The sequence below is a fragment of the Lepidochelys kempii genome, chromosome 24, assembly GCF_965140285.1.
Source record: "Lepidochelys kempii isolate rLepKem1 chromosome 24, rLepKem1.hap1, whole genome shotgun sequence".
Taxonomy (NCBI): Eukaryota; Metazoa; Chordata; order Testudines; family Cheloniidae; genus Lepidochelys; species Lepidochelys kempii.
The window spans coordinates 11,736,222-11,764,081 of NC_136403.1; the positions used below are offsets into that span (position 1 = coordinate 11,736,222).

General features: G+C 52.5%; 1 protein-coding gene across 1 annotated transcript in view; it reads right to left on the minus strand.

Moving 5' to 3' along the window:
- Positions 1 to 10,120: 10,120 nt before the first annotated feature.
- CADM3 (cell adhesion molecule 3) overlaps positions 10,121 to 27,860 on the minus strand; it is a 155,710-nt gene continuing 137,970 nt past the window's right edge. The window contains exons 9-10 of the mRNA XM_073322545.2: positions 27,471 to 27,596; positions 10,121 to 23,810 (exon numbers count right to left, since the gene is read on the minus strand). Coding sequence (XP_073178646.1) covers positions 23,692 to 23,810; positions 27,471 to 27,596 — 245 coding nt within the window. The 3' untranslated portion in view covers positions 10,121 to 23,691. The remainder of the gene's footprint in view (positions 23,811 to 27,470; positions 27,597 to 27,860) is intronic.

Sequence of the window (27,860 nt, forward strand, 5' to 3'; positions counted from 1 at the left end):
CTGCAGATGGCTCAGATCCAGGGGCAGACCCAGGAGAGATAAGGGTGGCTGGTATTTGGGGTTCTTCAGGATATCATCTGTGACATTCTTTTGGGAAATAATTGTATCACTGTAAGACAAGATTCAATCCCTGTTTCTGTACCAGCCAAGGCTTTGAACCACACTCAGAATGAATGTGTCAGTGCAAATGCAAATAGCTTGGCTGGTAGGGAGAATGAGGGGTGGTCGCCCCTCTTGCTTGCAACACAAAGGAAAGGCTGTTATGCTCAGGACACCTTTTTGTCTACAAGCAGACACCTGGATCTGTGTGGGGCAGAGGAATGGCTCCTACCCATCTCCTCATGGAAGATGTTCCCTCCCCACTCTAAACTCTGGGGTACAGATGTGGGGACCCGCATGAAAGACCCCCTAAGCTTATTTCTACCAGCTTAGGTTAAAAACTTCCCCAAGGCACAAATTTTTTCTTGTCCTTTGATGGGTTCTGCTGCCACCACCAAGTGAGTTAGACAAAGATTCAGGAAAAGGACCACTTGGAGTTCCTGTTTCCCTAAAATATCCCCCCAAGCCCCTTCATCCCCTTTCCTGGGGAGGCTTGAGAATAGTTGACCAACCAAATAGGTAAACCAGGTGAGCACAGACCAGCCACTTGGGTTTTTAGGACACTAAAAACCAATCAGATTCTTAAAAAACAGAACTTTATTATAAAGAAAAAAAAGTAAAAGAAACACCTCTGTAAAATCAGGGTGGAAGGTAATTTTTCAGGGTAATAAGATTTAAAACATAGAGGATTCCCCTCTAGGCAAAACTTCAAAGTTACAAAAAACAGGGATAAACCTCCCTCTTAGCACAGGGAAAATTCACAAGCTAAAACAAAAGATACTCTAACACATTTCCTTGCTATTGCTTACTATTTCTGAAAGTTTAGATGTATCATTCAGCAGGAGCTGGATTACTTGCTTAATCTCTCTGTCTCCAGAGAGAACACCCAAGCCCAAAACAAGAACCTTCCCCCACAGATTTCAAAGTATCTTCTCCCCTTATTGGTCCTTTTGGTCAGGTGCCAACCAGGTTATCTGATCTTCTTAACCCTTTACAGGTAAAGGAGGGATTTTATGCTACCCTTAGCTGTAGGTTTATGACAGGAGATGTGAGTCACATGGGCTCAGGCATAATCTACCCTGGAGATGAGGGCAACTGGCTAACCCCCAAAGGGAAATGGGGTCCTGGCATGTGTCACGGAGTCCCCGGGCGATGCTCTGGAACTGCTCCCTGCGAAGCCAGTCAGGACTTTGGGGAAGTCTCCATTCTGTAAGCAGACTGTCTTCAGGACACACAGCTCACACAACTTCCACCTTCCTGGGTCTGACCTCAGAGCATTCAGCATCCTCTGCTCCTCTGTGCGCTTCCCACAGTGAGTCCGCCCAGGCGGGGTCCTGGGGAAGCCAGAGGGTCCTACACCCCAACTTTGCAGTCAGACGTGACTCTCAGCCAGCCAGTAAAACAGAAGGTTTATTAAACGACAGGAACATGGTCTAAAACAGAGCTTGTTGGTGCAGAGAACAGGACCCCTCAGCTGGGTCCATTTTGGGGGGCAGTGAGCCAGACAACCATGTCTGCACTTCACTCCATGTCCCCAGCCAGCTCCAAACTGAAACTCTCTCCAGCCCCTCCTCCTCTGGGCTTTGTCCCTTTCCAGGCCAGGAGGTCACCTGATTCCTTTGTTCTCCAACCCTTTAGCTCTCACCTTGCAGGGGGGAAGGGCCAGGCCATCAGTTGCCAGGAAACAGGGTGTCAGCCATTCTTTGTGTCCAGACCCCTGCAAACACCTGCCCTCTAGGGGTCTGCAGTGATCATACACCCTTATCCCACCACCTAGATACTTAAGAACTGCCTAGGGGAAACCAAGGCAACCCCACAATATTCAGAGGAAACATTAAGAACAGTCCCGCTTCGTCACATCTCTCCCCCCTTCGAGACCGAACTGAGCAGGGTCACTTTAGCCTGTGACCTGGGGAAGTTTGAACCCACCAACGTTCCCATGGATGACCCAGCATCTCTCCCATTCCTTGGTGGGAGTTACACCAGACCCTTCCAGTTTTACACCCTTCCAGTTTCACGCCCTCCCTTAGGTCGGGCGTGGTCGATAGCACTCGCATGCTGCATGTGGGAAGGTTTATGCAGCCCGCGCCCTTTTGCCATCCCAAAACCCCCGGGAGTCAAACTGGGATTGGGTCTTCTCCCAGCGCTCCAGTCTGGTTAAGAGCCCTCATCTTGACCTGGGCCACATAATGTTCACTTACAGAATTAGCATGGAGACAATCCTTTCTCAACAACCTTGTCTCCCCAACAAGCTGGCTAAACACAGCCACTTGGTTATAGGACTGTTTAACTTTCTTAACAGCTTTCACTCCATCTGAGACCTTCTCAAAGCTATCCACACTGGATCTTTCAACAGGAAAGTCAGTGGCTTCATTCACAACAGAAAATTTCTGGCTGTTAGGAACTGAAACTTTCTTGATTAAAACACTTTCACACACCTTCAGTTGCAGTAAACTGCTTGCAAAGACTCCATGAGGATTCCTTTCCCTAGGGGCTTTTCTGTGCAACAATTCACCCCTCACAGAAAATCTGCCCTTACCCTCTTCACCTAGGGCTTGCTCTAGAGGAACACTTTCCTGAGCAACAACAGCCTCTTTCTGGATCTCACTTACATCCAGAATTACCTCTGGCCCATCCGGCGGATTCCTACACAATCCCCTTTCAGGCAAACTTACAGACTTCCTAGATAAAAGGCTAGAAGCATTCTCCTTCCCTTTGCCACACACAAGTTCAGGAATCTTTTCCTTCTTGCTACAGGTTTCCACACCCTCAGCAGGTAACACAATCAAATCACCTTTCTGCTCTCCTTGTGCCCTGGCTAGGATCTCACACTGATTAGACGGAGTTGCTACACCCTTTCCTAACAACACACTAGCAACAGGCAAAATACAAGCACCAGAATTGTCTGAGCTCTGGGATTTTGCATAGACACTAACTGGATGCGACCTAGTTACCGTGCCATTCTCCCGAGCAGACACAAACTTAGGACCCTTCCCTTCCTGGGCTTTAGTTGAATCCAGAACCAACTCTGAGACAACTGCACTATTCTCAGCCATCACAGGCTGAAAGGCCCCTTCTGTCTGCTCCACAGACAAAGACGAGCCGGACACACTTTCTCCTTTACCAGACACACAGCTTGGGATCTCATTCCCCTGGTCCCAGCACACAGGGCTGTTCACAGACCACTGCTTGGAGACCAGGGTAGCTCCCTCCATAGGCAAGTCCATACCCCTGACAGACACAGGCACATTTCCTTCACTGTCACAATTCTCCACCCAGGTAACAGGTAAGGTCCAGGGACACTCATCTTCCACTATGCTCGCCTTCCCAAACTGCTGACTAGACAAAGCCATCAGCTCACAAGGCTGCCTAGGCTCATCCAAACTTTCCTTACCAAGCACCTTGCCACTCCCAACAGATCCCCTGCCCTGCCTGTGTCTCCCTCCCTCAGCTGGGGTCTCAGCTCCCACTGTGCTCAGCGCTGCCCTTGCTGTCCCAGTGCAGGTAGGCAGCGAGCTCGAGCTCGCTGCTTTCCTCACTGCATCAGAGCCACCCTGAGCCCCCTCTCCAGTGTGCAAGGGGGCGGGGAGCATCTCTCTGTCCCACCCAGCCCCAGGGCTCTGGTTACAGGCAGGTATGTAGCCTAAGCCTAGCAGCTCCTCCCACCTGCCAGCCAGGTCATCTGCATTTTCACTGACCATTTCCCTCTCCGCCAATTGGTTCTCTGGATTCAAATTCAGACCGTTGACCGTTACAGGAGCAGGGCCTGGATCCTGTCCCAAAGAGACATAGTCACCCCCCAACAGGGTCTCACAGCCGATATCCTGGAGAACCCCAATGACTAGCCAGCCCCACCCCTCCTGGGTCTGCACAGGGATCTGGGCCATAGGCAGGGCGAGGAGCTTCATCTTTGGGACCCTCACACAGCTCACACAGCCCCTCAGCGTCTGAGGCTGCACCACCAGGGGCCTGACAACAGTTCTCTCTGTCCCAGGATCTCGCCACCCCAGGAATGTCTCTGCATTGACCATCAACTTCCACTCCCACTGGGGGTCCGAGGGGCCTGAGCCCAGGAGACTCCACGCGGACATATAGGTTGGGACCAGGAGTGGGAGCCTGTCCACCTCCCCACCCATCTGGCTGACGGAATCTATGGCCTGGGGACCCAGCAAAGGAGCTAGACACCGGGGCTTTTCCACAGGATCCCCCTGGTTTAAATCGCCAGCCTGCTGAAAGGCAGTGAGGTGGGAATCCACATCCCCCCGTCCTTAACCAGGGGCAGCAATATAGTACGGGGTCTATCCCCACTCACCCCTGGGAGGTCCCCTATGCCTCTCTGCTCCACCATCGCCAGTCCATGGTGCTGCTGCTTCTGCAGCTCTTTCCTGGACTCTCGCTGTCTCTCACAGTCTGCTTGCTCTCTCGGACTCAGCTCCAATCCCGTCCGTCTGCGATCCCCGGATGGGGAACCCGATCGTGAAGACCCTTGTCTGGTCGGGGACAGGAGTCTTGGCGAGGCCTGGCTCCCACTCCAGCTGCTCCCAGATCCTGCTATAGCTCCATCAGGGGTCAGGAATCTGTTCCTTAGAGCAGTCATCCTCCTCCAGCTGCACGATTAACTGTGCTTTGGTGAACTTTCCAACGCTCAACACTCTCTTCTTGCACAGGGTTACAATGTCCTTCTTAAGGAGATGGTGACAGGCCATCACTCTGCTCTTCCCAAGTTGTTGTGGACTCACAGGCCTGTGTGCTCTCAGCTCCCCATGGTTTCCAGGGAGAACCCCTAGTGTGCCAGCCATTCTCAAGGTCACCACCTCTTTGCCAGGGTCGAGCTGCAGACTCCTCCACCCCTGGGACCACTCGTTGCAATCCCCAGGGGAACCCTGTTACTGCAAAAGTCCTTCTCTCTCCCAGGGCCAAGCTGCAGGCTCCTCCACCCCTGAGACTGCTCACCGCAGTCCCTGGGGGACCCCATTACTGGACAGTCCTTCTCGCTGGTCACACACTCCCAGTAGTTAACCGCCCCTGAAACAGCTCCTCTCTGAGCCTTCAGCACGCCTGGTCCTCGTCAATCCCCCTTCATTTTACTGCTCCCCAGTCACTTACTGCAGGAAGCACCACCCACGGGGTGCAGTACATCCCACCTCTGCCACCAGTTGTCATGGAGTCCCCGGGCGATGCTCTGGAACTGCTACCTACGAAGCCAGTCAGGACTCTGGGGAAGTCTCCTTTCTGTGAGCAGACTGTCTGCAGGACACACAGCTCACACAGCTTCCACCTTCCTGGGTCTGACCTTGGAGCATTCAGCATCCTCTGCCCCTCCATGTGCTTCCCACAGCGAGTCCGCCCAGGCGGGGTCCTGGGGAAGCCAGAGGGTCCTAAACCCCAACTCCGCAGTCAGACGTGACTCTCAGCCAGCCAGTAAAACAGAAGGTTTATTAGATGACAGGAACATGGTCTAAAACAGAGCTTGTAGGTGCAGAGAACAGGACCAGTCAGCCGGGTCCATTTTGGGGGGCAGTGAGCCAGACAACCCCATCTACACTTCACTCCATGTCCCAGCCAGCCTCAAACTGAAACTCTCTCCAGCCCCTCCTCCTCTGGGCTTTGTTCCTTTCCGGGGCCAGGAGGTCACCTGATTCCTTTGTTCTCCAACCCTTTAGCTCTCACCTTGCAGGGGGGAAGGGTCCAGGCCATCAGTTGCCAGGAAACAGGGTGTTGGCCATTCTCTGTGTCCAGACTCCTGCATGCACCTGCCCTCTAGGGGTCTGCAGTGATCATACACTCTTATCCCACCACGTAGATACTTAAGCACTGCATAGGGGAAACTGAGGCACCCCCACAATATTTCAGAGGAAACATTAAGAACAGTCCCGCTTCGTCACAGCATGTGCAGAGCCCTGGGTGGGGACACCATTGCAGAGGGGGCCTGCCAATGTAGAAGTGCACCTTGCACCCCTGCCTCACCAGTCCTTGGGACAGCAGAGCCCCAGAGATATGGCTGGTTAAGATCAAATTTGCAGGGGGACAAACCTACACTGATCCCCTGCCAACTGCTAAGGGGGCAAACTTCCTACTCCAGCTACGGGGTCAGGACACCCAGGCTGCAGCCAAGAGGTCTGACACCTGGAGGAATATGGGTCACTGCCCTCCTCACTCCCTGGCAGACGAGGGAGAGGAGGGAGTTGCAGGACCCCAGCATAGTTTCAAACCCAAAGGTTTTGGGGTGACAAAAGGGAGAAGGGCCACTTGAAAATGCCTCACATGCACCCTGTGAGTGCCATCAAACTGCCCACACCGAAGCGGGGATGGGGAACTGCTCTGAGCTGTGCACTGGAAACCCGATGTTTGGTTGGTTAGGAACTGGGCTGGAAGAATTGTTGGAGTGCCTGGGAGTTCAGCTCCCCAGGGGATGGGAAAGACATTGGCCATCTCTGGATAACAGTTGTGGGTTGAATTTCCCCAGGTCACTGGTTGAAGTGACCCTGCTGAGTTTGGTCTCGAAGGGGGCAAAGACGTGATGAAGTGGGAATTTTTTGTAATATTTTTATAACCCCTATGTGTGCCTCAGTTCCCCCTGTGTGCCACATGGTTACCAGTGTGTGGCGGGGAGGGATTAAGTGTGCTCTCAGGGCAGGCTAAGAGACATAGGGGTGAATGTGACCTAGCTGTCTGAGCCTCAATGGGTCACTAAGAAAAGGACCGGTCAAGGCTGCCCCCATGTCGGTGGGACATGGACACCTAGCGACACATGACCCAGAGGGAGGGGAATTTCCCCACCTCTCAGCAGGGAAGTTGAGCAAAGACCCCAGCCTGTGGACTAAGTAGGCGTAAGGGGTGAGGTGCGGGGGTGATAAGAACGGGCTGCTGGAAGGAGTCTGGGCTCTCTGACGTGGGAATCATAGAATCATAGAATATCAGGGTTGGAAGGGATCTCAGGAGGTCATCTAATTCAACCCCCTGCTCAATGCAGGACCAATCCCCAACTATATCATCCCAGCCAAGGCTTTGTCAAGCCTGACCTTGAAAACCTCAAAGAAAGGAGATTCCACCACTTCCCTAGGTAACGCATTCCAGTGCTTCACCACCCTCCTAGTGAAAAAGTTTTCCCTAATATCCAACCTAAACCTTCCCCACTGCAACTTGAGACCATTACTCCTTGTTCTGTCATCTGCTACCACTGAGAACAGTCTAGATCCATCCTCTTTGGAACCCCCTTTCAGGTAGTTGCAAGCAGCTATCAAATCCCCCCTCATTCTTCTCTTCCGCAGACTAAACAATCCCAGTTCCCTCAGCCTCTCCTCATAAGTCATGTGCTCCAGCCCCCTAATAATTTTTGCTGGAACTGAGGAAGAAGGTGAGAATAAGAGACAGATGGAGCCTGAACCTGGGGTTCACTACAGTGTGGCTGGGCTCTAGTCCAACCAGACTGATCCATACTTAACCTTCCTGTCTCTGTGCTAAGCTAGGGACTCCTGCTGCTGTGTTCCAGCTGACTAGTAAACCTGGCTGTTTTGACAACCCTGCTTGAGTGTCACTGGGAATGCTGGGTGAGGTGCATCAATCCCTGCAGAGTGGACCAGCCTCTCATGCTGTGAAGCGGGAGTGCTGGAGTCCCAGCAGTTCAATCTAGGAGGCAGTGTGGCCACGTGGCCAACCCTGAAGGGAAGGGAAGACTCCTTGGGGGGTCTGGCGTGGCAAAGGGGTCCCTCCAACCAAGAGACAGGTCTAAGGCTGGGAGTGTAGCAGCAATCCTGTGAACTTGCTTTGCTTCCATCAAGCCCCCTGATGTGTACAGTACCTCATGGCTGCAGGGTCCTGTGGAGATTTAGGAATCTTTCACTCCTCAATATTTCCTCCATCCTTTCACTGGTGCTGCACTCAGACTTACCGGATGGTAACTCCAGGATGGCTCTGCCATGTGCTGTGGAGCTGAGCTAGGCTAAAGTCCTCCAGTTCTCTGAAGCCGCTATGGATTTCCAGGATTTTCAGAGGGGTCGGTGATGCCTTTAACAAACTAAGAAGCAGATCCTCTGCTGAGCCACTGAGCTGTACACACTCACCCTGTCCACCTAGTCTTTACTTCACCTTCTGCCTCTTCTGTGCAGATGTGGAGTTTTCTTTCCTGCTAGATGGAGAGTGAAAGGATAAGAGGCACTGGGGAGCCTCCATGTGTTCTCTTGCCTGTCTTTTTTGTTGAAGATCCTTCGGATCCCATTTAGCCCCTCTGCTGCCCTCGGCTCCCCGTGCCCTCTGCTGCCCTTGGCTCCCCGTGCCCTCTGCTGCCCTCTGCTCCCCGGGCCCTCTGCTGCCTTCAGCTCCCCATTCCCTCTGCTGCCCTCGGCTCCTCGGGCCCTCTGCTGCCCTCAGCTCCCCAGGCCCTTTGCAGCCCTCTGCTCCCCAAGCCCTCTGCTGCCGTCTGCTCCCCAGGCTCTTTGCAGCCCTCTGCTCCCCATTCCCTTTGCTGCCCTCGGCTCCCTGTGCCCTCAGCTCCCCTCTGCTCCCCATTCCCTCTGCTCCCCTCGTCTCCCCGGGCCCTCTGCTGCGCTTGGCTCCCCGGGCTCTTTGCAGCCCTCTGCTCCCCATTCCCTCTGCTCCCCTCTGCTCCCCTCAGCTCCCCAGGCCCTCTGCTCCCCATTCCCTCTGCTGCCCTCGGTTCCCTGGGCCCTCTGCTCTCCATGCCCTCTGCTGCCCTTAGCTGTCCCAGTGCTGGGTTTGTGTGGTCCTGCCCATTTCACCCCTCATTGCGTGTCATCTCAGGCCTTTCAGCCAGGCTCTGGCACTGGTGATTTGCTCCTCATGCTCTAAGACAGGAACAGGCAAACTTTTTGGCCTGAGGGCCGCATCCCATTTCTGAAATTGTATGGAGGGCCGGTTGCGGAGGCTGTGCCCCATCCAACCACCCCTTCTCCCTGACCACCCCTAACTGTCCCCCGCCCCAACTGCCCCCCGCCACCCCATTCACCCCCCCACCCCTTCCTGACTGCCCCCCCGGGATCCCTGCTCCCATTCAACCACCCTGTTCCCCACGCTCTGACTGCCCCGACCTCTATCCACACCCCAGGCCCCTGACCACCCCCTTAACTCCCCTGCCCTCTATACAAGCCCCCCACACCCTGCCCCCTTACCACGCTGCCTGGACTACCGGTGGCTGGCAACGCAGCTGCACCAGGAGAGGCAGCCGCCCAGCACAGCACAGAGACCGGATCAGGCCGGGCTTGGCAGCTGTGCTGCCCCAGGACCTCGCAGCCCCACTGCCCAGAGCATGGCGCTGGCGGCAGAGCGAGCGGAGGCTGCAGGGGAGCGGGGACAGCAGGGGAGGGGCTGGGGACTAGCCTCCTGGGCCAGGAGCTCAGGGGCTGGGCAGGATGGTCCTGCGGCCGTAGTTTGCCCACCTCTGCTCTAAGAGCACTGCTGGTGAAGCAGGGATCTGTGAGGCTACCTGGGCAGCTGTGGCCATGTGTTTCGCCAGCAGTCTCTGACCTGGCAGAGTCAGTCTGTGAGGTGGAATTGGCTTGACCCCCCTGGAATCACCATGGGCAGGTCCCAAAGGCCCAAGTTCTGTGCAGCCAGTCTATGTGAAGTCACTTCCAGCAAAGTGCTGCGAGGCCATTTCCAAGCAGGCCACCCAAGTCCCGGCACTGCGCTCAGCTAAGCACTGGGCTGAGTGACCAACGGCAGGTCTGAGCAGACATGAATGTGCCCATGTGTGAACACCGGGCCCAGCAACCTGTGTCTGTGAGCGAGTGTAACACACTGCCCAGGGCAACACATGTGCTCGCGGGAGAGAGAAACTGTGTGTGAGAGAGACACAGGGCATGTGGGAGTGAAGGAGAGGAGCCTGGCTCTCAGCATGAGGAGTAGTTATGGCAGTGGGTGCTGCTCCAGGAGGAGATGGAGGAAGAGCAGATGGTGGGGAAATGGTGCTGTGTCACACTAGCATTTGAGGGGCAACCCGTGCCCAGGTAGCTCTTGCTCGGCGCTGGGTGCCCCGCAGGGAAGCAGAGAGACGCAGGCAGAGTGACATGTACAATCCAGATATATTGATAGGACTATTTTCTGAGATTAGCACAGGATATTAGAAAGGTTATAAAGTAACACTGACGTTGGTTGTATCCCCTTTATGTACATACAAGAACACAGCACAATACTCAACGGCCGCCCTCCACCCTGCCCCACTGCTCACCCAAACCAAGTGTTCTGAGCATGGTACAAATATGGCTTTCCGGTAATTTTGAGAGCTCAGCGCCAGCTGGGACGAACACAGAGCCTGTTCCGAAGGGGAGGCCAGCTGCCAAAGTCAGCAACGCAGGAATCTCCTCCCCCCAGCCAGACGGGGCACTGTGGGCACTAAGCGCAGATACAGCCTGGCATGCGATGTGGAAAAGGGCCATGCTGCTGTCATCCACCCTGCCCTCAAGTCAGAACCTGCATGGTCCAATGCTCCCCCAGCACTGGGCAGATTAGTGGTGACCCCACCAGCGGGCAGACCAATGATGAACCCAGCCATGGGCAGTCATGCCCACCACCCTCCACTCCTCCTGGCTTCCAACCTGCTCCTCACATTGCTGGATCTGTTCCTTGTTTCTGCAGGAGCTGGGCTCAGGCGAGTTCCCGGGGTCAGTATGGAAATGGAGCCACAGGAGTTGCTGGTCGGTTTGCACAGGAGAACCCCTTGCTTCACTTAACCCTGGAGCAGCTGCTGTTGGGAGAACCCCCACCTCTCACCTGTGGACCCTGCTGATCTCACTGCCTCTTCCCAGGAGCCTGTACCTAAGGAAAGCCAGCTGTGCAGATGGCACGAGTACGGGCTCTGGGGCAGTAGAGCTCAGACTCCCAGGCTGCCCAGGGGTACATGCTGGGATACAGGGGGCGGTGACAGGAGGCTATTGGGAAGGACAGGCCCTGGGACATGCAAAAACTGAATCAATGCTTTCCCTGGGAACTGGCCATTATTTTCTATGTATATCATGGTAGCATCCACTTTACACCAGGCTCTTTCCAACCTGGGCACCACCTTTGCAAGTGCCCTTCCCTCCCTCCTGCTTCGATACAATGGGCTTCCCTGAGCCCTCGTCTCCTGCCACCCTCCTGTCCTACACCCTCTCCTCCTTCAGGCCCCCATGCTAAGAACAGACAGCATAGCTCCTGCCATCCAGCCTCCTGCCCCAGCCTGTGTCCCCACCACACCACTCCACCCAAGCCTCTTTGCTGTCCTGCCCACCCAATGCCCAGAGGCAGCAGCAGCTCCCTTTACAAAGGGTTTACATTGCTGGGTGTAGATACGGAGCCAGCGGAGCTGGAGGGCACCTCAGCTAAGGCCACAGGGAACCACCAAGGGGAACCAAGTCCTGCCTCCTGTCATGTTCAGGATGTGCCCTGATCTGCTCAGAACATCCTCTGCTGGCCCAGCATGCAGGGGGTTGGGTCTGGGGCTTTCCTCAGCCCTGTCCAAACCCCACCAGCCTAAGGCCAGACCAATGGCCAGGCCCCAGTGCTTCCCTTCTGGGTCATGGCAAGGAGGATCTGGCCTCGTCCCCTCAGACCTCTGCCCCAGCTGTCCTGGGCCTGCTATAGAGACCGCTGCTCCCAGGAGCCCCAGTTAACCTGTCCCTCGCCTACATGAATGTGTGGCCCCCACTGATTGCCCCACTAGTGCCTCCCAGGCTGCTGGAGGCCTCTCTTCCCAGCAAGGCCACTGAACAAACCCCTGTTAGAGTGTGCATGCCCCAGACTGCACCCTGGGCTGAGATGGGTTCCGTCAGGCTCAGGGGTGCAGCACCCTGGGGGAAGGCTGGTTGTTCGGAGAGGTGCGGGGGGAAAATCAGGCTCCTAGTGGGAAGCTAGGGGCAGCTGCACCTGGCGAGCTCCCAGCCTGCCTCACCTGAGGGCACAGACCCAGGGGGGTGCTGTAGAACACAGAGCCCCCTTGCCGGTGGCATCTTGGCTTGGGCCAGGAGAGTTGGTTGCTTGGAGCTCATTGCGGGTCACAGCCAGGGGTCCCAGTGAGGAAGTAGCTGTGGGACCAGGAGCCGTGGAACAGAGTGGCTTCCTTTGGCTACTGCGTTCCCCGGCTGTCACTCACCTGCCCTCACTGCAGGCCTCTCATGGAAGGAAACTTTCTGGCTGGCTGCTCATTTCTGTAGCAGAGCGAATGGCGGGTTGGCTGCAGAGCCAGAAGCCGCTGAGCTCATCTGCCACTGCCACCCCATAGATCGTGCGATGGGTCGTGTCTCATTGCTGTGCATGGCTGTTACCAGCCCCGGTGGCTGCACACTAGGCTGAACAGAAAAACTAGCCGGAGAGAGGCGGGGATTGTCCAGACATCCCAGTCACATCCTGGCCCAGGAATTCACCCTCCACACCCGCTGCAGGAGCTAGCACCACAGGGACTGTAGGGAAGCCCCGAGGACCCCACAGGCTCATGGTGATGGGGTCTGTGTTAAGGTGACTGGTGGACTACGCCGCAGCAGGTCTGACACCTGGGCCGGAGCCAGAGCAGCTGCAGCAGCAATCACATTCCTTATGTGCCACAGGGAGCCTTCAGTGGCCTCTCTGGGCCATAGTGGGTCATGGTGAAGGCCTCAAAGACAAAACCTGCCAGTGCAGGGGTGAGGGACTGATGGGTCCATTCCCAAGTCTCAGGGCAGCAGGAGCTGCTGGGGGTGGTGGAGCAGGGAGTGGTGTGGAGACCACATCGGTTACTGGGCTGCTGTGGGGACAGAGCTGTCCCATTCTCATGAACCGCTGGCCCTTGTGCTCAGTGACAGGCCGGGTCAGGGTGGGATTCACACTCGCTCTCTAGGGGACTCACCAATAGCAGGGCAAGGAATGGACTGCCTCTGGGGCAAGTCTGACCCAAGGGAGGCCCTAGCTGGCTGGGCTGGGGGGCGGGGGGGCCCAGGGGAGGCCCTGGCTGGCGGGACTAGGGGGACACAGGGGAAGCCCTGGCTAGCCAGGCTGGGGAATCCAAGGGAGGCCCTGGCTGGCTGGCTGGGCTGGGAGTCCCAGGGGAGGCCATGGCTGGTGGGGCTGGGGGGTCCCAGAGGAAGCCCTGGCTGGCTGGGCTGGGGGGCCTAGGGAAGGCCCGGGCTGGGGGAGACCAGGGGAGGTGATCCAGCATTTGACATGGCGCATGGCATTTGATGGCATCGCACATAGGGCATCCAGCAAGTGTGGCATGCAGCTCCTGCTCCTGGCTAGAGTGGCCACTGCAGCAGCTTCTTGCCACCCCTCCGCCCGCTGGCAGTGGGAGTCCAGGAGGAGGAGGCGGCAGCTGTTAGGGAGGTGAAGGACAACAGGAGAGGGGCTGGGGGCACAGAATGGGGGATGGGTCCAAAGGGGGGTGGGAGGCTTATAATAACAACCTTCAGCACCCCGCCCCCAGGCTACCACCCATGGGGCCTCTTCCCCTAGCACCCCAACTCCCTGCCATACCTGGTCCCCACTATCTCCCCAGGCCCCTGGCTGTTGCTGGATTCCCTCAAACCTTCTTGTGTCCACCAAGCTGCTCACATTGCCCAGGGCACCTAAAGGGGTAATGGTGACTTGTGCTCCAGGCAGGGCTGCACAGGACTTAGCAGCAAGGAACTGGAGAGGGGCGGTTGGAGGGCTGGGCTGTATGGGTGGATGTAAAGGACCTTTGATGTTGATTGTTCAGTGCAACAATGAGCTGGCCCCAGGAGCACATGTGAGGTCAGCGTGCCTCTAGGGAGATCCCCACTGTCTCTGTGGGGTCATGACCTGGAGACCCCACTCTTTTCATTGTGTCATTACGGGAGACTTTAACTTTCCAGGTACAGATTGGAAAATAAATGTTCCTAATACTGGTAGGGCCCGGCTATTCCTGGATGTGATATATGAGAGGTTTCTTCATAAAACTGTCACTGAACCACCACGAGGTGATGCAATTTCAGACCTGGTTTTGGTAAGCAGTGAGGATACCATAGACGAGCTGGCTGTAGGACATAACCTTGGATTGAGTGATCACATGTTGATTCAGCTTAAATTAAATGGAAGGATCATCAAAACCAGGTCCTCAGCTATGGGATTTGATTTCCAAAAGGCAGATTCTAAGAAATTTAGGGAATCAGAGACTGGACTGACAAGCTCAAGCATTTCAATTCAGAGGTTTGGAATGTCTCCAAATCAACTGTACAAAAATGATCTGCAATTTGCATCCCAAGCAAAGGGAGAAAAGTTGTAGAGAAAGGCTCCAGCCCCAGCTGGATGAATAACCACCTCAAAAAGGTTAGGAGGAGTAAGCAGAGAGTCTCTAGGGAATGGACAAAGAGCTAGATCAGCAAAGAAATCTACCTCGCAGAGGTTAGAAAATGTAGGACTAAAAAGAATTGCTAAAAGTCAAGCTGAAGTAGCTCTTGCCAATGAAATTGAAATAAATAATAAGAGATTTTTTTAGTTCTATAAATAAAAAGACTAAGGAAGGAGGAGGTTGGACTGCTGTGCAGTGTGCCTGGGAAAGAGATTACAGATAATCGAGATATGGCCCCAAAACTAAATGAATACTTTGCCTTCGTTTTCAATTAGGATGATAATAGGGAACACGTGCATGAAGTCAGATGGAAATGAGTATCTTAGGAATGGACATTACCACAAATGTGGTGGAATAAAACTTAACAAGCTTAATGTGCTCAAATTAGGGGACCTGGATAATTTCCACCCCAGAATACTGAAAGAACTGGCACATGAGATTACTAGTCTAGAAGCAAGGATTTTGAATAAATCGAGCTGTTTGGGGGCAGTACCATGTGACTGGAGAACACCTATGTTTAAGAAAGGGAAAAAAAGTGAGCCAAGCAATTATAGACCTTTTAGTGTGACCTCAGTAGTATGCAAGGCTTTAGAACAAATTGTGAAGGAAAGAATAATTAACTTCATGGAGGTAAAAGATGGAGGGGATGGAATGCAACACGGGTTTCCGAAAGGTGGGTCGTGCCAGACTAACTTGATTTTTGCCTTTGAGAAAATAAGTGATTTCCTTAGATAAGGTACGTGCAGTACATCTGATCTCCTTGGCCTTTGGTAAAGCAGTTGACATGGCACCACATAGGAAAGTATTACTTAAATTAGGGAAGATGGGGATCAGCACAAGCATTACAAGGTGGATAAGAAACTGGCTAAAGGGGAGAAGGCAACGGGTTTTGCCGAAAGGTGAATTATTGGACTGGAAAGAGGTGACTAGTGGAGTGTCTCAAGGATAAGTCTCAGGACCAATCTTATTCAATACTTTTATTATTGAGACTTTGGCTCAAAAAGTAGGAGAGTGCTAATGAAATTTGCTGATAATATAAAATTGGGAGGCAGAGTAAACACTAAGGAGGGTTGAAATATTATACTGGAAGATCTGGATGGCCTTGAAGATGGGAGTGACAGAAATGGGATGAAATTGAATAACACAAAATGCAAGGCCATGCTCTTAGGGGTCTAATAATAAGAATTTCTGCTGCAAGTTGGAGGCTCATCAGTTACAAGCAACAGAGGAGGACAGAAACTTGGAAGTGTGAGCTGATCACTGGATGACTATGAGACACTAACGGATGCAGTTGTGAAAAAGGCAATTGTGATCCTAGGCTGTATCAGGCGAGGCATTTCCAGTAGAGATCGGGAAGTATTAATCAGCACAAGGCACTGGTAAGCCCTCCTCTGAAACACTCTGTAATTCTGGTCACCCATGGTCAAGAAAGGTAAATTCAACCTGGAACAGGTGCAGAGAAGAGCTCCTAGGATGGTCAGGGGAATGGAGGAGTCTTAGGAGAGGAGACTGGAAGAGCTTGCCTTGTGTAGATTAGCGCAAAGAAGCCAAGAAGGGCTATGATTGCTCTCTCTAAATCCACTCAGGGGATAAGTACCAGGAAAGGGGAAGAGCTCTTTAAGCTAGAGGACAGTGTTAGCACAACGACAAATGGATATAAACTGGCCATGAACAAATTCAGTCTGGAAATCATCAGAGGGGTGAGGCTCTGGAACCTCCTCCCCATAGGAGTTGTGGGGGCAAACAACTCAATTAGTGTCAAGAGAGACTGAATAAAGCAATGAGTGCGATTGTGTGATGGGGTTGCTTGTGGTGTTGGGGGAACAGGGCTTGGCAGCCCCAGGGGCTCCCTTCTGGTTTATGTCTTATGGTCCTAAAAGCTCATGCTTCAGGGCTTGAGCCAGCCACCTGGAGAAGTCAGGGAGGGATCCCCCCCCATGGAGTTTTTGTTGAATTGACTCTCTTTCCTCTGAAGCATCAGGGTGGCCCGGGATGGAGATGGGGTATTGAGCAGGGAGGGCCAGGGCACTGAGCATTCTCTCTCTTGGGCGCTTAGCTGGCTGGTTCTTGCTCACATGTTTAGAGTCTAGTTGATTGCCATTGGTGGGGTCAGGCAGGAATTTCCCCCCAAGTCAGATTGTCATTGACCGTAGGGCTTTTCGCCTTCCCTGGCAGTGTGGGTGCCAGGATTATCTGGGTAATTCTCACTTAGCACTTCCCTGCCATTGCAGGGGCCTCAGTCCCTCCTTTTCTCTGTCTGTGGTACATAACAGTTTCCTCTCCTGGGGGCTGCAATACTTTGGTCTCGTTTGCACTTGTTGGTTAGTGTGCGGGGTCTGGGTGGCGTTGGTGGCCTGGGACATAAAGGAGGTCAGATCAGATGATCTGGTGGGCCCTTCTGGCCTTAAACTCTGTCACTATGACTTTGTGGGGGTCATTGATCAGCGATGCTGACTCTCTTTCAGGAGAATCCTAGGAACCGGGGGAGTCACTGGTGGAGGATGCCTCTCTCCGTGGGAGTCACTAACTGAACCTCCATCTCACCAGGTGACAGGTGGGAAGACTACAGCATTGTGAAGATCAGACCCTCAAGCAGAGTCACTGTCAGTAGGGTCTATCTGTGCGAGTCGCTCTAACTGCAGACCCCTCAGTCCAGGGAAGCCAGTGTAGGCAGGGATAGTCTATCCCCAGCAAGAGTCACCTGCCTGGGAGACTTCCCATGAAATCCATTTACTAGGCATGGTGAATTTAATCATTCCTCCACATTGAAGAGATGGTGTATCCTGTCACTCCTGCACACAAGATATGATGTATCCTATCACTCCTGCACACACGAGACATGGTATATCTTGTCACTGTGTCACACACAAGACCCTGTGCACCCTGTCATTCCTGCACATGAGACATGGTGTATCCGATCACTCCTGCACACTTGAGACATGGTATATCCTGTCACTCCTGCACATGTGAAACATGGTATATCCTGTCACTCCCTCACACACAAGACACTGTGTATCCTGTCACTCCTGTACACACACGACAGTGTATCCCATCACTCCCACACTCTCGAGACATGGTATATTCTGTCATTCCTGCATACACAAGATACAGGATATCCTGTCACTCCTGGACACTTGAGAGATGGTGTACTGTCACTTTCACAGAAGAAAGGGAACTAAAGTTTAGTTCAACCTGTTCTATAAAGCAGTTTATAAATAAATTGGAGACAAAGTCAATGATAGCAGTGGATTTCTTTAGAGACAAGAACTCACCACAGGTTGTCAAAATATATTGGGCAGGCCCCAGAATTGCTCTGGCAACAAACCAAGATGATGTTAGAATGACAAGACATGTTCATAACCGGAATCCCTAGATATATGTTCTGACTGGTGAATTCTGATGGGACTGGGCTGCCACTCCTTCCAGGACACTGGTATGTGGGGGATGGGGGAGGCCTCTTGGCAACTTATTTAATAAATAAAATAAATAATAACAATAATAATAATAATTATTATTATTATTATAAAGCACCACTCTGCCCCCTGCAAAAGTGCTGAACAACAATCAGAAAAACAATTTCTCCTTAGCTAATGAGCAGTTACCTTGCCTGCCTGTGCTTCAGACTGGACACCCTGAAGGAGCCAACTGGCCAAAGAGGGAGTGTGTCCCTGCATCACTGCCTCCCGCATCTCTGACCCCAGAATCTAGGTTGCCATTGCATTGATCCTGAAAGATGCTGACCAGGTGAGGAGATATCACCATGTACATAATGTTTGGCTGAGTTCTGACAACCCATGGGACCCATCTCACCCCACTCCCTCCCCACTCTCACCCCCTCTCTCCTGCATCATTTTCCCTCCTCACCTTATTCCTCTCTCTGTCCTATCTTTCTTTTTTCACCTGTCTAATAAGAGTCTGGCATAATGGCCAGTCCAGCATTTATCAGCATGCCATTGGAGTGATCAGTAAGGCAAGCTAAAGCAAGGGGCCAGATTCCTTGCTGAGGTCAATCAGCATAGCACCCTTAAACTAAATGGAATTATGTCCATTTACACCAGCTGAGGCTCTGACCTAATAACTTAAACATCTGATTTGGATGGAAGTTTGTAAGGTCTTGGAGAGACCAGAGAGACTGTGTGCTGCACCGATGACTTTGCAGCAGCTAAGCTGCCAGTGAAAAGTCACAGAAACACAAAAGATGTATTTTCTTTTTCTTTCTTTCTTTCTTTCTTTCTTTCTTTCTTTCTTTCTTTCTTTCTTTCTTTCTTTCTTTCTTTCTTTGTGTGTTTTGTCTCATTTTGTCTTAAAAAGAATCAGACTTCAATTTTATCATCAGCAACCCACAAGTTATAGTCCGTAACTAATCTATTCCCTTTTCCCTCCAGAAAGACATTGATTACACTCTGAAGCAGCATTCCCCAAACTTTGGAAAGTTGAGCCCTCCCCTGCCACCCCCATGAAAATGAAATCACTTGTGCGCCCCCACCCTGCCCTGCCCAGCTTTTAGATTTGTAATGAAATGAAATGAAATCGTATTGTAAATCATGTCCTTACATTTTTATTTTAAGGAATGATTTCTATTCAATATTGAATGTTAAAGATCTTCATAACAGTATCAGCTCCCTCCATTCACACATACTTTCATGAGCAGTGAAATAGTGGTCACTGGCATCAGAGTTACAACCACTGAAATGAAAGGGATAGTTCACACCTCAGCACTATGATTTCAGGCTCTCTACAGACTCAGGCAGACATCACTGCACTGATCACATTATTAAACTTTTCCTCTCAAGAATAATACTGACTTTTCCAAAAATGAAAATGAGATGGAGAGCAATTGAGACAGAACTGTTGCTCCCCCGGGCTTGATCCTCCCACCCCCGAGGGCAGGGCGACACCCTGCACTGATCGAAAGGGCTCTCAGACAGGGACCTTTCCCTTTATACAACTTTGTGCACATAAATGGAAAGGGAATAAAGGAACTTTTTAAAATCACTCTCTGTGGCCATACTTTTGGTGTTCCCCTCGCTGTGTGTTTTATACAAGGTTCAGTGGTTTTATTAATGGTGCTTGTTACATGAAATCACAAGCCACAACTTGATGCAAAACCTCAAACCACAAATGATGGTTTAATGTCATAACAGCATGCTAGATTTTTAAAAACCTTAACCGGGCTGAACCCAGAACCCCACCACTAATACACAGATCAGGTGTATCCGGTCACTCTCTCATATGCAAGACATGGTGTAGCCTGCCACTCCCACGCACTGGACAAGTGGTATATGCTGTCACTATTACACTGTTGAGACATAGTATATCTCATCGCTGGTACACAGTCGAGACCTGGTGTATCCCACCACTCCTACACACTCGAGACACAGTGTATCCCACTACTCCTACACACTCGAGACACAGTGTATCCAGCCACTCCTACACACTCGAGACACAGTGTATCCCAGCACTCCTGCACACTCGAGACACGGTGTATTCCACCACTCCTACACACTTGAGACACGGTGTATCCCATCAGCCCTACACACTCAAGACACGGTGTATCCCGTCACTCCTTTACACTCGATACACAGTGTATCCCATCACTCCTACACACTCAAGACACAGTGTATTCCATCAGTCCTACACACTTGAGACACAGTGTATCCCATAACTCCTACAAACCCGAGACACGGTGTATCCCATCACTCCCACATGCTAGAGATTGGATGTATCCTGGCACTCCCATACATACAAGACATGCTGAATCCTGTTACTTGCACACCCTTGAGATGTGGTTAATTCCCTAACTTCCACTGCAGTGGTGATGTATCCTAGAGCTCCCACATACTCAAGAATTTGTGTGTCTCATCAGTCTCACAGCCACTAGAAGGCTGTATCTCCTGCCTCCCATACACACAGCATGAGGGGAAGTTTAGATTTTCCCACTAGACATGTGGGCCCTCCCATTTCCTTGCCACACCCACAGCTGGGTCTCTACTTGGTCCCATGTCTCAGAGGCTTGGAAAATGCTAGTCCCATGTTTATAAGACATGGAACATTCCATAACAGCCATGCACTGGAGGGGTGGGACCTGTATAAACCCCTGGGCAGGAGAGGGGGATCATGCCTTACATCTGGGGTTGCCTTATTTCACACACACAGCTCCTGGGAAGGACACTGCTTACACAGAGCCATGGCAGCCTGCTGCCCAGTGCCCTTTGTTACTCTCCCGAGGCCCATCTTAACCACATGGGAGCCCAGGCCTGTCAGGGCCCCAGGGAAGAACAGGGAACCCCAGGAAAGCACATGGAGACTCAGTCACATTCCAAGGGCCTAGGAAGGCATTTGGCAATGACCCTACCTGGCTACTGCGAGAAGGGCTAGAGATTCTTCAAGGCGGCTGGAGTGCTCAGCTTGTGCCATGCAGACCAGGTGGATGCATGATGAGGCCTCATGGGCCTGCGCCCCATGCAGAGGACAGATGCTGTTTGGAGCCACGGCAGACGCCCATGGTTTGGGACTGAGGGGCCAGGAGCCTAAGCCTAGCTTTGCAGGGTAGGGTGAGTTGTGCCTGTTCCCAGCAGTGCATGGAGCTATCACAGCCTGAGGCCTGGTTCTGGGACTCAGCCTGGCTTGCCAGGCTGGTGTTGAATTGTGCCAAGAGGAGTGGCACGTGGGGCACTGGCCCTGTGTGTGGGCAGGTGGGGCTGGTTAGTGTCTGTCACAGAGAAGAGAAGCCTTTTGTTCATTTGTTGAAGCCTGTATGTTGGGTGCTGGGGGTTGGGGTCCAGGTCTTAGTTCCCTGTTCCCCAGGGGTGAGACGGCCTCAGTCAGCCCTTGTGTCCAGTCTCTGCTGCCCACACAACCTTGCCGCTGGCCAGGCCCCTCTGCTAGCACTTGCTGTCGTGCCTCTGTTGGAAGGAGCAGCAGCCACCATCAGTCCCTGCTGGGTCCTTTCCCCCAGCATCTCACCAGTGAGAATTACATCAGCCCCCCGGGAAGGGGCCAGGTAATGCAAATGGACTGATATCATTTCCCAGGTGGCTCTCTGATTACCTGATCACCATCTCATGCACTCAGCTGGCAGATTCCACACCACTCCTGCCTATCGCAGGGGCCAAGACCCAGCCTCGCATGATCAAAAGCAATGAGTCAGGCTCCCCAACATCCTGAGAATGGCTGAAGAATCATGAGATTTTCAAAAATTCTAAATTTGGCAGTGGGGGCGGGGGATTTGCCTTCTCTTATTGTAGCCTTTAGGCCACATTCCTGTCATATTCTCCAGCTTTTCTCTTCAACCAGGAGGGCTAGAAATATACTTTTAAAAAATGAAGGCTGAGAGGCTCAGTTATTCATAGATTCACAGATACTAAGGTCAGAAGGGACCATTATGATCATCTAGTCCGACAAGACTCCAGGAGCTGGGGCTTTGAGAAAAACACCAAATCTCAGGAGACACTTGATAAAATCATGGAGTTGATAACAGTGAACACCCCAGAGGGGAATCAGAGGAACCCCCAGCATGGCTGTGACAGCTGAGCCCCTCCTTCCCCGCCCCATAGTCTGGCTGCTCTAGCTTAGTCCCTCGCCCACTTCCCAGGCTGTCTGGTGGAGCCCATCTCAAGGGCTGGGTTGGGGTTCTTCAGAGGGAATGCTGTGTGCTCTTCGAAGGTGGGCCATGCAAGCTCTGGAGGGAACAGGGCTATGACTCTAGAGAGTGGGCGACAGGTAATAGCCCTGTGGCTTGAGACACTGCTCTCAGGCTCTTGCCTGGGGAGGGAGCTCCCTGACTAAATTTACGGTTTCCAACGCTGAGAGGTCTGATGGGCAAACTTCGCTCTTTCCCCCACCACGTGCAGCTCAGCCCCTGTGAGAACACTTCCTGGGCCGTTGAGCAGTCTGCCATGAAGCTCATTCCCTCCCCTGGCTTTAGCTGGGGTTGCCAGCACCCTGTCTGGTGCAGCCGCTCAGGTTCTGAGCTGTAATGATTCAGATTCTGGGTGGCTAGTTTGTGGGAATGAGGCTGCTCAGCTACTTGTGGCCTACAAGAAAGATGCCCCTTGGCCAAGTCACCTGTGATCATAGCAATGTTTCTATCTCCAAATGCTCCCCGGGCCTTGGCGCTGGGGCAGGTTGACTGGTCAGAGAGCAGGAAAGGCATGACAGCAGCATGGAGGACCAGGACACTCTTACCCTTGTCACCTGGCTCGCCAGGGCCCTGCTCTGCTCATCAGTCCCTGGCACAGGGAAGATACACAAGGATGGTTTCCTTGCATTGAGCATCTCAACGGATGGGTTATTGTCCTGGCTCCAATCTGAGACTTTACAGCCTTTCTTGGAACCATGCATGAGCACTGCAAGTCACCTTGCAGCATTTGAATCTCTCTCCTTGGGTGTCAGTGGGCACTGGAGCCTATGAGCGGCTCCCCACCTGGCAGCTGGCTCCCCTTTGTACATGTATCACACAGGACAGTTCTCCTCCCAGATGAACATTGTCCTCCAAGGATAAAATCAGTGCAGGGCCCCAGCAGGCTGGGTGTGCAATACTGCCCTCCCTCCCATCTCGCTGTGGGGAGGGCACATCCCTCTGGAGAGGAGCCGGGCTGGGTGGCTCCCCCATCTCCTCGCTCTCGCTGGACATTCCCCTGGGCTCTCATGGCTTGTTTGCTGCTGTGGGGCAGAGAAAGACCCCATGTCACCGCCTCCCATCCTCAGCCTAGGGTCATTCCCACAGGTCTGGCTCAGAACACCATGCAGGAGCCAAGGATGGGGGAACACAATGGAATCGTGGCCCCAGTTCTCGGGTGGGAAACGTAAGCAACAGAAAGGGCATCCCAGGCTGCCCAGGCCCATGGCAGCAGGCAGCCACCATGAGGGCTGATTTTATCCTTGGATGTAAACGGAACCAAAATGAAGAGCAGCAACGGAAAGAGCAACATTGACCCCACCCCAACATTCCAACCCAAGGAACCAAAGCAAAGAGCATCCACAAAACCAAAGCAAAGGGGTCAAAGGAAAGAAGGAAAGTGTCACTCACTCACTGGCTTGTTTGTGTGTTTAGTGCGAGTGTTGGTCACGGGTATGAAGGTACAAGCAAGCGAACAGGGGTGGGGCTTTCAATGTTTTTAGTAATAACGTTTTATACAAGTTCGAGAAGCATCATGAGTCAAGCCGGTCACTCTCTGGTCTCTGTCCCGCCATCCCTCTGTTCGTCCATCCATCCAGGGCACGAGAGAAAATCTGTTGGGTTGAGTGGGGTTTGTGATCCGGTTTCCATTTCCATCTGGGTTTGTTGGCTCCATTTCTCTTCTCTCAACCCTGCACCCCTAGATGAAATATTCCTTTTTGTCATCGCCACTGGCCTGGCCTCCCTCCGCGTTGATGATGGCAGTGTCAGCATCTGGGGCATCGTCTGATCCTTTGGCCTCGTGAGTCAGGTAGGTACCTGGCAAGGAGAGGGTTCTCATTATCATATGCCTAGTGGTTTAGGTAGCTCTTGGACTCTCTCTGCACCACCCAGGAGAGGGACTGTGTGGCAGGCAGGGCTCAAGGGGGATTCCGGGCTGAAGCTCACAGCTGGAGCTGGCCGGAAAATGGAACTTCCATCCTCCTGAAAACGTTGAGGTTTCAGAAAATATTTCCCCTGGGCGTAAGCTGAGAAGCAGAAACCTTGACATTTTGCATGGGCAGAAATGGAAACAATTGTGCTGTGGGAGAACTGAACCAGAGGTTTGCAGCTGGCTGGGAACTGCCTGGAACTGGCTCTTGTCCATCTCACCTACAGGTGGGTGGCCAGGTTGCTGGCATTTCAATTTTCCCACCCAAAACTGCAATTTTGCAAAGAGGGCATTGGAAAATCATTCCCGGCCAGCTGTATTCACGGTGCCTGTGCTGAGAGTGCTGCGGCCAGGTGCAGCCTGGAGCCCCGGGGTCTAGGTCAAGAGGCAAGTCTGACCCTGTGTAATCTCCGTCTCCTCCCAGCCCCACAGTGGGCATCTTATTCCTGCCAGCACCCTCCAGGCTGAAGCAACCTCACTCATCAGCCACGAGTTGAGCAGGGTGTGGGATCTTCAGGGCAGGGACCATGGCTGCCTCTGGGTCTGTGCAGCACCCAGCCCGTCACCACCCCAGCTGCTTGGGACTCTGGGAGTTACAGCCACACAAATAATGACAACCAAGGGTGAGGTGACAGCCAGAGGGGCCAGAAGAGCACCTACCCAGAGGGTGTAGGACAGCGGAAAGCAAAGAAGCCTCCACCCCACATGAACTTTAAACACCTGGCTCCTCAGTATGTAAGTCATACCAACTCTGACTCCCTACACTAGCTGGAGGTGCACCTAGCTCCAAAGGAGCTGAGGGGGTGGCCATTTCCAACTTATACATCATCTCTGAAGCTGGCCTGGTGTCATAAGCACATAACGGCCACATTGGGTCAGACCAGTCCAACTAGCCCAGAATCCTGTCTTCCAACAGTGGCTGATGCCAGAAGCTTCAGAGGGAATGAACAGATCAGGGTAATTATTGAGTGACCCATCCCTGGTCATCCAGTCCTGGCTTCTGTCAGAGGCTCAGGGCACCCAGAGCAGGGGGTTGCATCCCTGACCATCTTGGCTAATAGCCAGTGATGGACCTATCCTCCATGAACATATCTAGCTTTTTTTTTAACCCAGTTATACTTTTGGCCTTCACAACATCCCCTGGCAATGAGTTCCACAGATTGACTGTGTGTTGTGTTAAGAGGTACTTCCTTATGTTTGTTTTAAACCTGCTGCCTATTAATTTAATTGGGTGACCCCTAGTTCTTGTGTTATGTGAAGGGGTAAATAAAACTTCCCTATTCACTTTCTCCCCACCTGTCATTATTTATAGACCTCTACCATATCTCTCCTAAGATGAACAGTCCCAGTCTTTTTAATCTCTCCTAATACCCCAATCATTTTTGTTGACCTTTGTAATTTTTCCAATTCTAATTTTTTTTAGATACCCTATGCAGTACTCAAGGTGTGGGTTTAACATGGATTTATATAGTGACATGATATTTTATGATGTATTAACTATCCCTTTCCTAATGGTTCCTAACAACATGTGAGCTTTTTTGACTGCCACTGCACATTGAGTGGATATTTCCTCAGAACTATCCATAATGACTGGCTTTCTTGAGTGGTAACAGCTTGAGTGGTAACAGCTAATGTAGACCCCATCATTTTGTATGAATAATTTGAATTATGTTTTCCAGTGTGCATTACTTTGCATTTATCAACACTGAATGTCATCTGCCATTTTGTTGCCCAGTCACTCAGTTTAGTAAGTTTGCTTTGTATTTCTTCAATGTCAGCTTTGGACTTAACTATCTTGAGTAATTTTGTTTCATCTGCAAATGTTGCCACCTCACTATTCACCTCCCTTTCCAGATCATTGATGAATATGATCAACATCACAGGTTCCAGCATGTCACATGTATGTGTCTACTGCTGATGGTTAGATCTGATCATCCCTCTGCGTTTTACACACATATCTGCTGGACAGATGAAAAGTCAAGGGAGCGGAGAATACCCTGGTTGGGGCAGGGTGGATGGTGGATGGATGGTGCAGAGGTGGACAGATGGATAGATGGATAATATGTGGCCAATGAAAAATCTCTGCAGATGGTCAGAGACGGGAGGATGAGTGCCTAGGTGACCAGGAATAGATTGAATGTGATGCAGGATATTTAGGTGGATGAGTACTAAAGAAATGAACACAAAACAATGACATGATGATACTAGATGGACAGGGTGTGAGACAGAGGTGATGGAGAGTGACAGAGAAGGGAGGGATGCGATTTGGTAGCCTTTCCTATCCTGGGCTCAGGGAGGTGGAAGCTGATTGGTTACAAGAGTCTTGTGGGACTTGCTCCTGCTCTTGGGGGTCAGTGGGAGGCAATGCTCAAGCTGCCAGCCCCAAGGGAGGGAGAATGACCCACCAAGGATCCCCATGTGGTGCTGTGCAGATTTAATTTGATCTGCTTTTAGCTGCTGAGGTCAGGTTGTCATGGAGTCCCTGGGCAATGCTCTGGAACTGCTCCCTACGAAGCCAGTCAGGACTCTGGGGAAGTCTCCTTTCTGTGAGCAGACTGTCTGCAGGACACACAGCTCACACAGCTTCCACCTTCCTGGGTCTCACCTCGGAGCATTCAGCATCCTCTGCCCCTCTCTGCGCTTCCCACAGCAAGTCTGCCCAGGCGGGGTCCTGGGGAAGCCAGAGGATCCTAAACCCCAACTTCGCAGTCAGACGTAACTCTCCTCCAGCCAGTAAAACAGAAGGTTTATTAGATGACAGGAACATGGTCTAACACAGAGCTTGCAGGTACAGGGAACAGGACCCCTCAGCTGGGTCCATGTTGGGGGGCAGTGAGCCAGACAACCACGTCTGCCCTTCACTCCATGTCCCAGCCAGCCCCAAACTGAAACTCTCTCCAGCCCCTCCTCTTCTGGGCTTTGTCCCTTTCCCGGGCCAGGAGGTCACCTGATTCCTTTGTTCTCCAACCCTTTAGCTCTGATCTTGCAGGGAGGAAGGGTCCAGGCCATCAGTTGCCAGGAAACAGGGTGTCGGCCATTCTCTGTCCAGACCCCTACACACACCTGCCCTCCAGGGCTCTGCAACAATCATACACCCTTACCCCACCACCTAGATACTTAAGAACTGCCTAGGGGAAACTGAGGCACCCCCACACTATTCAGAGGAAACATTAAGAATAGTCCCACTTCATCACACAGGTCTCTGCTCCCTCTGTGCCAGGCCATACGCGGCTCCTCTGTGTACGGCAGGCAGGGGGTGCTGTGGGGCAATAGGAGACTCCTTCCCCTAGGGCTGGAACTCTAGCTCCGCATGATCCATGCCCAGCACGCCCCTGCAGCACCCAGGCCGTGAAAGCAAAACACTTGTCCCCCTCATGGCAGTGCCAAGCCCCGGGAGGCTCTGGAAGAGCAGGGGACGGAGAGCATTAAACAGGAAGCAATCATGAATAGGCCGAAGGCCATTGGCGAGAGAGACTTGGCTGCCTTCTCCTTCCCACCTCTGAGAGGCCAGCCCGTGAGCTGAGCTGTAGGCAGTGGCCAGGCCTTACCTTTGTGCCTGATTAGGTAGTGTGCCAGGACGATGAGCAGGCTGAGTAGCAGAAAGACAATGACTGCGACCACTCCACCGATCACAGCATGGTATGTGCCAGAGGAGGAAGACATCGGGCTGGCATCTATACATGTGGCAGTGCAGGGGGGAGAGAGAGAGAGAGAGAAAGGTGTTTACAGGCCCTGCTGAAGTCCTGCGTGGTACAGAAACTCTCTCAGCACCAGAGCTGGGGGTCGCAATGTGTGTGCCTGGCCTGGCTCCATGTGCCCTTACATAGAACCTTGGGGTGCTAAGGGCACATTCCAGTAGAGCACAGCTTTCCCCATGGCTGCGTCCTTCCCACCAGCTGCCAGGTCCTAAAAGCTGGGAGTGAAATATTACCAGTGGG